The sequence below is a fragment of the Balaenoptera ricei genome, chromosome 1, assembly GCF_028023285.1.
Source record: "Balaenoptera ricei isolate mBalRic1 chromosome 1, mBalRic1.hap2, whole genome shotgun sequence".
NCBI lineage: Eukaryota > Metazoa > Chordata > Mammalia > Artiodactyla > Balaenopteridae > Balaenoptera > Balaenoptera ricei.
The window spans coordinates 19014272-19027523 of record NC_082639.1 but is presented as its reverse complement, the minus strand read 5'-3'; the positions used below and the strand labels follow the sequence as shown (position 1 = coordinate 19027523).

General features: G+C 43.4%; 1 protein-coding gene across 1 annotated transcript in view; it reads left to right on the top strand.

Moving 5' to 3' along the window:
• The window catches only part of STPG1 (sperm tail PG-rich repeat containing 1), a 52002-nt gene that overhangs the window by 12212 nt on the left and 26538 nt on the right, over positions 1-13252 (top strand). The window contains exon 4 of the mRNA XM_059895738.1: positions 5446-5564. Coding sequence (XP_059751721.1) covers positions 5446-5564 — 119 coding nt within the window. The remainder of the gene's footprint in view (positions 1-5445; positions 5565-13252) is intronic.

The window sequence follows — 13252 nt, the reverse complement described above, 5'->3', positions numbered from 1 at the left end:
CTAGTATAAGTCCTTCAACTATGTACTATGTTTATCTTGGCTACTCTTGGCCACACTGAATTTCCATATAAATTTTAGAATCATCCCATTAATGTCCTAAAAAAATCTTTACTGTCATTTTGATTTAGATTGCATTGATTCTAGCAATCAACTTGGGGATAATTTACATCTTTACAATATTGAGTTCTCCAATCCATGTGTATCCTTTCTTTTATTTAAGTCTTCTTAAATTTTTCTCAATAATGTTTTATAGTTTTCTATGTAGAGGCCTTGCATATCTTCTGTATATCTATTCTAGGCATTTGATTTTTATGCTCTTGTAAATGGTACTATTTTAATTTCATTTTCTAATTGTTTGCTGCTGGTATAGAAATAAAATTAATTGATTTTTGTATATTGACATTGCTAAATTCAGTTATTACCTCTAATAGGTTACCTACAGATTCTTTTGAAATTTCTCCATATACAATCTTGTCTATGAATGACAGCTTTATTTCCTTCCTTTCTGATCTATGTATTTTTATTTATTTTTCTTGGCCTTTGTACTGGTTAAAGTTCTTCAGTACTATGTTGAACAGAAATATGAAAGCAGTCAACCTGGTTTCGTTCTCTATCTCAAGAGAAAGCTTTCAGTATCATGTTTGGTGTAGGCTTTTGTCATAGATACCTTTTATCAGATTAAGGAAATTTGCTTCTATTTCTAGTTTGCTAGGGTTTTCTTTTAATCATAAAAGAACACTGAATTTTACAAAGTGCTTTCTCCATTTACTAAACAGACACTTTACCAAAAAAAAAAAAAAAGATAAACAGATAGCAAATAGCATGTGAAGAGATGCTCAACATCATTAGTCACTAGAGATATGCAAATTAAAGTCACAATGAGATACCACTACACATCTAATGGGATGGCTGGAATTAAAAAGACTGCCCATGGGACTTCCCTGGTGGCGCAGTGGTTAAGAATCCGCCTGCCAATGCAGGGAACACGGGTTCGAGCCCTGGTCCGGGAAGATCCCACATGCCGTGGAACAAATAAGCCCATGCGCCACAACTACTGAGCCTGTGCTCTAGAGCCCGCGGCCACAACTACTGAGCCTATGAGCCACAACTACTGAAGGCCGCACGCCTAGAGTCCACGCTCCGCAACAAGAGAAGCCACCGCAGTGAGAAGCCTGCACACCCCAACGAAGAGTAGCCCCCGCTTGCCGCAACTAGAGAAAGCCCGCGCGCAGCAACAGACCCAACACAGCCAAAAATAAATAAATTAATTTATTAAAAAAAAAAAAGACTGCCCATTGTTGTTGAGGATGTGAAGTAACAATAACTCTCATACACTAATAGTGGAGATATACAAAGATACAACAACTTTGGAGAAGGGTTTGGCAGTTTCTCAAAAAAGTTAAAGTATGATCCAACCATTCCTCTCCTAGGTATTTACCCAAGAGAAATGAAAACTTATGTCCGTTTTAAGAGTTGGGATTGAATGTTGTTAATAGCTTTACTTGTAATACTTCCAATCTAGAAACAATTCAAATTTTCATCAACAATGGATAAAAAAATGTCACATTTCTATACAATGGAATACTACTCAGCAATAAAAAACAATGAAGTATTGATACTTGAACAACATGGATGAATCTCAAAATAACTGTGCTCAGTGAAAGAAACCAGACAAAAAAGAGTACATATTGTATGATTCCATTCTGCCTCTATTGACATGATCATATAGTTTTTCTTTCTTAGTTTGTCAATATGGTGAATTATATTAATCATCAAATGTTAACCTATCTTTGGATCACTGGGATAAACCTCATTTGATCATGATGTATTCTCTTTTTTATATATTGTTGAGTTTCATTTGCTAACATTTTTATAAGAATTTCTGCATGTATATTTATGAGGGTTAATGATCTATAGCGATTCCCTCTCACCTCCTGTAATGACTCTGTCTGGCTTTGGTAACACGGTAGTCACTGGCCTCATAAAATGATTTGGGAAATGTCTTTTTCTCTTCAGTTTTCTAGGATAGATTGTATAGAATTGATAGGTGGAGTGTTCTATAAATATCAGTTAGGTCAAGTTAGGTAATAATATTGTTCAAGTCGTGTATGTCTATTGATCTTCTATCTACTTGCTTAAATTATTGAGGGAGAGATTTTGAAATCTCTGACAATTATTGTGGAATCTTCTATTTCTTCGGGCAGTTCTATCAGTTTTTATTTCCTGTATTTTGAATTTCTTGTTATTGAGTATATCAGTGCTTAGAATTTTTATATTCTCTTGAGGAACTGACCGCTTTATCATTATGAAATTACCCTCTTTATTGCAGGTAACATTTTTTGCTCTGCAATCTGCTTTGTCTGATATTAATACCTAGCTTTCTTTTGATAGCATAGTGTATCTTTTCCCCATACTTTTACTTTTAACCTATTCCTGGGTTTATATTGAGTATATTTCTTGTAGACATCATGTAGTTAGGTCTTTCTTTTTTATCCAATCCAACCATCTCTGTCTTGTAATTGGGATGTTTAGACCATTTAAATTTAATGTGATTATTGGTGTGTGAGTTTAAGCCTACCATCTATCTATTTGCTTTCTATTTGTCCCATCTGTTCTTTATTTACATTTTCTGGATTCTTTTGTATTGAATATTTTTTTATTTCTATTTTGTCTACTTTGTTGGCATTTTAGGAATAACTCTTTGCAGTGTTTTCTTCGTGGTTGCTTTAGAGCAAGGGTTGGCAAACTTTGGCCCTTGGGCCTAATCTGACCTGTTGCCTGTTTCTATAAATAAAATTTTATTGGAACATAGTTACCTCTATTTGTTTATGTGTTGTCTGTGGCTCTTTCACTCTATAATGGCAGAGCTGAATGGTTGCAACAGAGACAATATAGCCTGCAAAGCCTTAAATATTTACTATGGCTATGGCCCTTTGTAGAAAAAGTTTGCTGATCTGTACTACAGAGTTTATAATATACATCTTTAATTTTATCACATTCTTCCATCAAGTGATATTATTACACTTCACACATAGTAGAAGAACCTTACAACAGTATATTTTAATTTTTTCCTTCCTTGCCTTTGCACTGTTGCTGTCAAATATCTTACTTCTACATACGTTATAAATGTCACAACAGTGTTACTATTTTCACTTTAAATAGTCAATTATTTTAAAAATGATTTAAGTTTTATGTTTATACCTAAATGCATCAATTTATACTCAGGGTTCTACGTTTTACATTTACCTACATATTTATTAGTTCCAGAGCTCTTCATTCCTTTATGTAGATCCAGATTTCCAACCGGTATCATTTTTCTCTTGCCTGAAGGACCCCCTCCATTTCTTGTAGTTCCAGGTTACTGGTGATTAATTCTTTTAGTTTTTGTATATCTTCAAAAGTCTTTATTTTGCTTTCATCTTTGAGAGATATTTTTACAGGGTACAGGATTCTAGGGCGATAGTTTTTCCCTTCTGGTGCCTTAACAGATGTTGTTTCTGATGGTCATCTGCTGTTATTCTTATATTTGTTGCTTTGTGTGTAATGTGTCTTTTTTTCTCTGCCTGATTTTATGATTTCCTATCACTTTTAAAAGGCAATTTGATGGGGACTTCCCTGGCGGTCAAGTGGTTAGGACTCTGTGCTTCCACTGCAGGGGGCACAGGTTCAATCTCTGGTCAGGGAACTGGGATCCCCCCATGCTACGTGGTGAGGCCAAAAACTTTTAAAAAATAAATAAAAAGTAAAAAAACAAAAAGCAATTTGATTATTATGTGCCTTGGTGTAGTTAAATTCCTGTTTCATGTGCTTGAGTTTCACTGCCTTTCTTTGATCTGCAGGTTTATGTTTTTTTAAATCAAATCTGGAAAATTTCAGCCACTTTTTTCTTGAAATATTTTTTTCTATTTCCTCTCTCCCACCTCTCTTCTTTGGAATGTATATTAGGCTCCTTGAAGCTTCCACAAAGCTCACTGATACTCTGTATTTTTTATTCCTTTTTCTCTCTGTGTTTTGTTTTGAACAGTTTGTATTTCAATGTCTTCAAGTTCACTAGTCTTTTTTCTGCAGTGTCTAGTGTATTTTTAATCTCAGACTTTTTAGTTTTCATCTGTAGAAGTTTGATTTGGATCTTGTTTATATCTTCCATGTACCTACTTAATAAGTTCAATCTTTTTTCCAGCTTCTTGAACATATCAAATGCAATTATTATTGTAATAATGTAATGTTCTTGTATTCTGTCATCTATATCATTTCTGAGTTGGATTTGATTGATTGTTTATTTTCTCCTCATTGTGAATTGTATTTTTTCCCTTCTTTGTATGCCCATTAATTTTTTATCAAATGCCAGTTATTTTTACCTGTTGGGTACTGTATATTTTAGTAGTCCTATGAATTCTTGTGCTTTGTTCTGGGATGCAGTGAAATTACTTGGGAAGTTTGATCTTTTCAAGTCTTGCTTTTAAGCTTTGTTAGCTGGAACCAGAAAAGCATTTAGCCTAAGGGTAATGTTACCCTATTTCTGAGGCAAAACCCTTCTGCATATTCTCCTTGTGTTCCATGAATTATGAGGTTTTCCACTCTGACTTGTGGGAACAGGAGCTATTTCTGTTCCCGGTGTTCAGGTATTGTTTACCCTAACTTTTTCAGGTAAATCTTTCACCAGCCTTGGGGAGTTTTCTCACATTCCTGGGCTGATTGATACTCAGGAAACTACTTGAGGGCAACCTAGTGCAGGTCTCTGGAACTCTTTCTCTGTATAGCTCTCTCTTCTCTGGTTCTCTGCACCATTCATTGGGAGTGGAAGGAAGGAAAAGGGGAAGTTTGTATATCATTTATACATCACAACCCAGACATATAAAATTTTAACTTGATTTTCTATAAATGATCCCCTTCTGCTTTTTCACCCCAAGTATGCTCAAAGCAGAAACCTAAACTTACACTTGTGTTGCACTGTGTCCTGAAGAATGAGAGCGAGCCCCACTCTGCTCTGGGATTTCCTGACCTCTGTATCTTTACGGTGCTTCGCTGATCTGTGACTCTGGGCTGAGGATGAGTGAGGACTCTTGCTCTGTCCCCCTGCCTGGCTCTCTTCCAAGGCTGCTCCAAATGGTTTTGTGTCCCCTTCCTCCTTGGCAAGAACGCCTTTCCTGTCGGATCCTTCCTCTTCCCTTGATACTATGCTTCAGCTGTGTGACCAAGTCTCACTAGTTTAAGAGCTGGAGGTGCTTGGGGTGGGGGGGGTGGGGGATGGTGGGGCGGGAACCAATAAATTACCAAGAGGGTCTTTAAAAAAAAAAAAAATCCAGTTTCATGTTTATCTCTTGTCAAAAGGCAAGTTTCTCTTTTTATTCCATTTAAAATAAAATGTTAACAGATAACTCTGTGTTTTGTGCATTCGTCAGTTCTGTGTTTTGTGCTACTTTTTATTCTATTTTTGTTGTTTAGGTTTTACTGCTGCGTATCCAACACAATCCTCCATTCCTTTTAAATATCAGCCTTCCAGAATTCCAGAATCAGAAAAAAAAGGATTTAATAGTCAAGCCAAGAGGTTTTACCATATAAAGGTAATGGCGTTGTCTTAGAGATGCTTTACTTTTAGTCTGGATTTTAGCCTCAGGGGGCAGACACGTGAGTCTGGCTGGTGCGTCTGTCTCTGTGACCAGTAGAGGGCAGTGTCATCCAAGGAGCTGCAGCACCCTCTCCAGCTGTGTGCTCTGACTGGGCTGTAGGAAAGAGCTGGAAAGATATTAAATCCAGTGGAAAACATGTCTGGACTTATGGGGCCACACTGAAACCAAACATTTTTTAAAGGTCTTTTTTTTTTTTTTTTTAATTTTATTTATTTATTTATTTATGGCTGTGTTGGGTCTTTGTTTCTGTGCGAGGGCTTTCTCTAGTTGCGGCAAGCGGGGGCCACTCCTCATCGCGGTGCGCGGGCCTCTCACTGTCCCGGCCTCTCCCGCCGCGGAGCGCAGGCTCCGCAATTGTGGCTCACGGGCCTAGTCGCTCCGCGGCATGTGGAATCCTCCCAGACCAGGGGTCGAACCCGTGTCCCCTGCATCGGCAGGCAGACTCTCAACCACTGCGCCACCAGAGAAGCCCCCAAACATTTTTTAACAAGAAATGTATTTTTAAAATTACTATAAAAATCAAAAATGCAAAAATCCCAGACGTATGAAGTAAAAGATAAAAATCCTTTCCTCCCCCCTCCCCCCAGCCTCACTCAAAACATGACAGGAAGAACAAGACTTTCTTCAAATAACATAAAAGGAAAAATAAACGTGTCTAATAAACGTAAAATTACCTTTGTGATGACACTCCCCCCCCTTTTTTAAGCTTCCTTTGACAATGTGTTAGAACTGTTCCTGCATTTCCCCCTTCCTTACCCTCTTCCCCAAATATCTGTGTCTCTTTTTCTCTTTTATCTGGAACGTTCTGCTTGGGTCCTGGTGGGTCCTCACCTAACTTCTGTAATTTCACTGGCTGAAAGCCCAGGTCTGATGTTCTCCCCTCTCACCAGCAGGGGGCGGAAGCAACTCGCAGACGCAAGAGTCTTTTAACATCTTCATTCCTTTTTTTGTTTAACTAGGACCTTTAGAATAACATTCTTTTGGAGGAGTCATCATGTCAGTTACCTTTTGCTGCATTCTAAAAATGTTTTTCATCCTACCCCCTCGCCAAGATGGCGAGAGGGGATGGGGAGATCTGGGTCCTGAACGCAGGTGACTCCTCCACAAGCCCAGTGCCCCTTGGCCTGTTTCCTCCTTTGTAAACAAGAGCGCTGAGCTAGAGAATGTTTAAGTTCCCTCCACTTCTGATATTTTAGGATTCCAAGAATGCAAATAGTAAAGAATACAGTGTGTGTGTACACACACACATATATTTTTAATTACTTGTAGGTTTTCTCCAACGGTGATAAATAAGCTATCCGCTCAGGAGTTTCCTCTCTATGTTTTAACTGTCCATCTGTCTCTCTGTCTCTTTTTTGTCTGGTTTTCCATTTGTCAATTTACCGATAATATACTGTCCATCTCTCAGATATCTGCAGCCAACCTCCAATAAAAATAATGACAGCCACCATTTACCGATCCCTACTATGCGTGAAACCAGTTTTAGACCATATTTCTAATCCTCTGAACAATGCTAAGAGGAAGGGTTTATACCTTAATTTAACAGAAAAGGAAACCCGGGCTTAGGGAAGTTAAATGACCCACCCGAGGTCTCACAATGCACGGTTTGACACATAAGAGGCCCCACATGACTATCTGCTGAATCAATGTTGAAGGAATTAGACCTCAAACCCAGGCCCAGCTCACTCCTAAGCCTCATGCTCTGTCCACACATGGCACCACACCTCCCTCTGTGGCCCGCAAACCCATCAAGTCCATCTATGAAAGTCAGCGAGTGCGTTTCTGAAAATGCCTCCGCCAAACAGACCAAGCTCAAGATAGGGGAAGATGTTGTGTGTGTAGGCCCCATTCTACATGATCATGTTCTGAAGACTCAAATCCAGAAACTGAATGGTCTGGCGTTTAAAGTTTGCATTTTAAACGACTATTACTTTTCAGAAATTTTCCTGCTGAAGGAACCAAGGTGGCAGCCAGCCAAAGCTATAGGCAGCATCCGATATAGAGAGAAATAGCTCAGAAATTTGATTAGTACTTTTCAAACGTGGTTGCGTTGGTTTGACGATGTGGAAACGTTCATCTAAGCATTTGAAAGCATTTTGTAAATAAGTATGGAATTTTTTGGAAAGGGCATGGGATCCATAAACCCTGTCGCCTGGGTTCTGCTCTGTTACTAGCTGACTGGGTTTAGACTAATCGCTTGACTTTTCTGGGCTTCAGTTTCCTCATCTGAAATGTACAGTTTGGATTATTATACATTTTTAGGTTCTTCAAGCTATAAAAACAGGAAGAAAATGTCTTATTGCCTGCTCATTATTCTCATTCTTCCTGAGAGAAATGGGCATTGAGAAGTTAAGAATTCTGTTTAACATCACCCAATAATTTAGTGAGGCAATACAAATTAAAAGCAGATTTTAAAACTCTGGTGTCTCACCACCCTTCTTATGACATCAATCGTACACACCCTGTGCCTCATCTCATGACTTGGTTGTGTCCTCACATTCGTTCTGTGACCCATCTAGCACACCTTTAACACAGAGAATCAGTGCCCTCTGAAATGTGCACTTACCTTATCAGTCTGACTTTGGAGAGAAACTTCAGGGCCTCGTTGCCCAGCTCACATTCCTCGTGAGAATCTGACTGCTGCATACGAGGAATCCTTCACTGAGCTCGGTGTCCGGACTGGCAATTTTGGCTGCTAGAAATGAAGCCTGCTTCCCTGAACATTTTACAGTTATTTACAGATGTGCTGTTGACACCGGGTGCATGAAGAGACATGCCTAATCTGGTACCGAGCATAGCCCAGCCACCCGAGGGATATTTTCCTCCCCCACCTCCCGATTCTGTCCCCATGCCACCCTGGATTGTGGTCACTATTTCCCAAGCTGTGTAACACTAAGGACACTCCCTTTAAGTCTTTGCATCTCTGTTTCCTCATCTTAAAAATAAGGATGTTATAATAGGTAGGCCCTTGCCAGGGATTACTATTCCATGATCCTAAACCTGATTAATCCCTTCCAGGCACACATGAAGGGATACTGGTAGGATACAGACACCCTTTCCTCTAGACGCACAGTTTTAAAATACATGTTAATTTCAGACATAGCCTGACAGCAAATCCACCCTCCCCAGCGGTAAGCAGGACAGTGTTTAATTTGTGGTGAAATTGTACAAAGTTAATACGGTTCACTTATTACCTTGATAAGGCACCAGACCAGGGATATTTTTTAATGAATTTTTTTTTAAATTTATTTATTTTTGGCTGTGTTGTGTCTTCGTTTCTGTGCGAGGGATTTCTCTAGTTGCGGCGAGCGGGGGCCACTCTTCATCGCGGTGCGCGGGCCTCTCACTGTCGCGGCCTCTCTTGTTGCGGAGCACAGGCTCCAGACACGCAGGCTCAGTAGTTGTGGCTCACAGGCTTAGTTGCTCTGCGGCATGTGGGATCTTCCCAGACCAGGGCCCGAACCCATGTCCCCTGCATTGGCAGGCAGACTCTCAACCACTGTGCCACCAGGGAAGCCCATGAATTTTTTAATGTCAGAGATTTTTCAATGAAAGGTAGTTCAGTTTGCAGAGACCGCCAGGTTCAAGGTGATAATTTCCCCACATGTGCACTCAGCTGCGTGTTTGAACCACAGTGGGGTCTGCCCGACCTTCCTGCTCTAGAAGCCTGACCTCTTCCATATCAGTCATCAGCACCCCTTCCTCAGGGGTCTGCAGGACACGCTGGTGGAAATCGCAAACACTTGGCTGGCACAGATGGTGTGCCAGGCTCCCCTTGAAGATGTTGCCTTTATGAACTCATTTAATCCCCATAATCGATTACCCTGGGAGCTAAGTCCCGTTATTATCCCCACTTTTCAGATAATGACTCTGAGACACAAAGAGGGTTAAGTAAGTGGCACAGCCAGGGTCAGGCCGAGTGAGGATGACCTGGCAGCAGCTCCAGGCTCCCACACTGCTTCCTGGCGTCTCCCGGGTGGAAGCCAGCACACCCTCCCCTGAATGCCCGAGCACCTTCGGCTTGGCAGGGTGGTAATGGGCATGCACATCTTGTCTCCACCCGGCCAGAACTCCTCGGGCAGCAGTCATTGTCCTTTCCAGACCCCCAAAGCCCCTCAAAAGTGGGTCGAATGAATGATCCCAACTCAAGTCTACGAGCCACGGGAACTTGTCCCATCCATCTTGCATTGCTTTGCTGCGTCTCCTCCATCCCATTCCTAGAACATCTAAGCTGCCAACCGCCTGTATCCTGGTGCCCCCACCCAGGCCCTGGCCCACAGCAGACTTCAGTGTGTGCTTGTTGAATTGAGTCTTGGCCCAAATTCCACTCAGGGGATTTCAAGGGCCTGCTAATGAGCTGACACCAGAGTTAACAAAGAGGAGGGCTCTGCAAAAGAGGAGCACGGGTGCTCAGAGACGATACTGATGTGAACCGATGCTTTGAAAATGCAGGTTTGGCTTCTCTTGTCTGACTGTGCTTCCAACCCAGCCAGGCCAGCGATGGGCAAAGACCTGGTCCCCATTTTCATCTGCCCAGGTGGCCAGTGTCCCTGGGCTTCCCCCACACCTGCTCTTCACCTGGGCCACTAAGAAACAATCTCCTCAAGAGAACTCATCCCAGTTTTCCTGGTTGCTCCCTGAAGGCACCCAGGGATCTTCATTTCTGAGATCCCCATTCTGAACAAAAAAGTGTCATTTTCTTGCTTGAAGTACGCTCCCTGCCTCTCCCTTCTCCTCTGCTATCAGAGGCGTGGAAACTTTGATGCCAGACATTAGTGTATGGAGTTGGGGCGGGGAGAGGGGAGAAAGCAGAAAGGAGGAAGGGTGTCTTACAAGGGGCACTTCTCGGGGTTGTAGACAGTTTGAACCAGAAGGGCTTCAGTGACCCCGAAACCCCTGGGCTCAGCAGAGGGGCCCCATCTGTGACAGCATCCCATGCTGAGGCCCGTCGGTGGAGTGGGTAAAGGGGACTTGCTGCTCGAAGCCACTGCCAACTCGGGCCCCCTTTCCCTGAGCTCCTCATGGAGGCCCGGAGTGGGGTTGAAAACTATAGATCTCCACACCCGCACTTGCCTCTTTGCAGGTTCACAGATGAGGGGGCTGAGGCCCAGGGAGGGGACGTGCCCTGGGGGCAGACACTGGCTCTCCTGTCTTCTGGCCCATGCTATCACCACTTTGGCCACATCAGCCTGACAAAAGGGTGGATGGATGCATTGTCCTGAGACCCTCAGACCAGAGGCATTTGTAAAAGGAAATTGTTCCCGCAGGAACCCCAAATTCCTGGGCACTTTTGCCAGTGGGTTAACCACTAGACAGGGCTCTGTTTCCACCTCAGGCGTGTCTTCCTCCTGTTATATACCGCTAGCCCTTCCGCAGACTCTTCGTTTTCATTCATCTCGTGCACTGCTGAGAACCCCAGCTGGCCACCCCCAAAATAGACCAAAGCAGGGCGGAACATCCCTGAAGAGTCAAAAGGCAGCTCTAGTGTTGTGGGCTTTGGCCAATGATCCAGCAGAGACCGCATTTTCCAACCTGGAAATGGGTTGACAAACCTGAAAGTCTTAATTGGACAGAATCTATGAAATCGGGACTAGAAAATCCAGGCTGTGTGCATATGTGACTGGGTCCAGGTTGTGGACATTAGGCCCTCCCGTACCCTAAGGAGCTGTCTGGGCTGAGGGGGTCAATGCCCTGCTCCCTCTCTTCCCCTCCTCCTCCTGACCTCTCTAAGCCTATCCCAAGGTCAAGTGAATGTCAATCTGTGTCCCGCCCTTGGCACGTGCTGCCCATTTGGGACTTTAATCCTTCAAAAGAGCTCTCAAAGTGCATTTCCACCAAATGTTGCGCAGCAACATCAGCCAATCATCTCTTGCTCCATCTCACCCTGAGGGTCTTTAGCCGCCAAGGGAAGGTCCTGGCTCCCTTGAGGCTGTTGTGGCAACTTGAGGACTGGTAATGCGACTGATGGGACGTGCACTGACTCATTCAGTCCTCGCGTGCACAGGGGACAACGGGTGTCGCCCTGGCCCAGAGCTCCCCGTGGAACACACAACAGGCTGTCAGCAGAGCTCAAATGAATAGTTCTCTTCCCTCCTCCCTCCCCACACCCATTTTATTCGGTTGGTTTATTTGGTTTTTGCCTTCTGGGGTGGTCTTGCCCAAGAAGCCCAGGACTGGCTGAGTTCACACCAGTTTCGACTTGGATTCTCCTCTCTGGGAGATGCTGAGAGGCCAGAACTCATCAACCTCATGTAACATTAGTCTCATGAGCTGTTATCCCGGAGGCCAAAGGTTGGACTTTTATTGCCCTCCCAGGGAGCCATCCACCCCCTCTAGCTTTGCAGGAGAAAGCTTGAACTCCCTGCAGCTGGACCGTTCCCTCCAGGCAGCTTTGAAACTTACTTGGTGTGGAGTGCAGGTGGTGGTGTGCTGGTAAACCAGCTCTCTCCTCCACAAAGAAAGTTCTGATGTAGAGCATTGGCCAATCTCTGTGGTGTAAATACCGCCCCCCGACCCTGGTCAGTTTCAAGCTACCACGAGCAACATTTCTGAATATTTAACAGTCGCCCTCATGAGCTGCCACTGGCAAGCCCCAGCATCCTGCTGCCTGTAGGACCCTTCCTGGATATTCATTAAGAGCAAATAGGCAGCACGCGCTCCCTCCAGGCTAAGAGGTGACAGTTCTCTTCATATTTGTCCTGGACTCGAACCAGTTTGCAATGTGGCAGAATTAAAATGTGATTAAGGTCCAGGAGGGTTGCCAGATTTGGCAGATAAAAATACAGGATTCTTAATTTAGAATTTCAGATAGGGGCTTCCCTGGTGGCGCAGTGGTTGAGAATCCGCCTGCCAAAGCAGGGGACACGGGTTCGAGCCCTGGTCTGGGAAGATCCCACATGCCGCGGAGCAACTGGGCCCGTGAGCCACAATTACTGAGCCTGCGCGTCTGGAGCCTGTGCTCCGCAACAAGAGGGGCCACGATAGTGAGAGGCCCGCACACCGCGATGAAGAGTGGCACCCCGCTTGCCACAACTAGAGAAAGCCCTCGCACAGAAACGAAGACCCAACACAGCCATAAATAAATAAATTTAAAAAAAAAAAGAAAGAAAAAAAGAAAGCATCCCTCCCATTGCCGCCTCACTCCTTCTTATCCAGTATTTTGAGAAAAAAAAAAAAAAAAAAGAATCCGCCTGCCAATGCAGGGGACACGGGTTCAAGCCCTGGTCCTGGAAGATCCCACATGCCGCGGAGCAACTAAGCCCGTGCGCCACAACTACTGAGCCTGCGCTCTAGAGCCTGTGAGCCACAACTACTGAGCCCACATGCCACAACTACTGAAGCCTGCATGCCTACAGCCCGTGCTCTGCAACAACAGAAGCCACCGCAATGAGAAGCCCGCGCACCGCAACGAAGAGTAGCCCCTGCTCGTCGCAACTAGAGAAAGCCCACGCGCAGCAAGGAAGACCCCAACACAGCCAAAAATAAATAAATAAATAAATTAATTAATTAATTAACATAAAAAGAAGATCATGCCTTCCTTCCAACCCCTTAAAAAAAAAAAAAAGAATTTCAGATAAATAACAAACTACTTTAGTATAAGTATATCCCAAATATTGATTGGG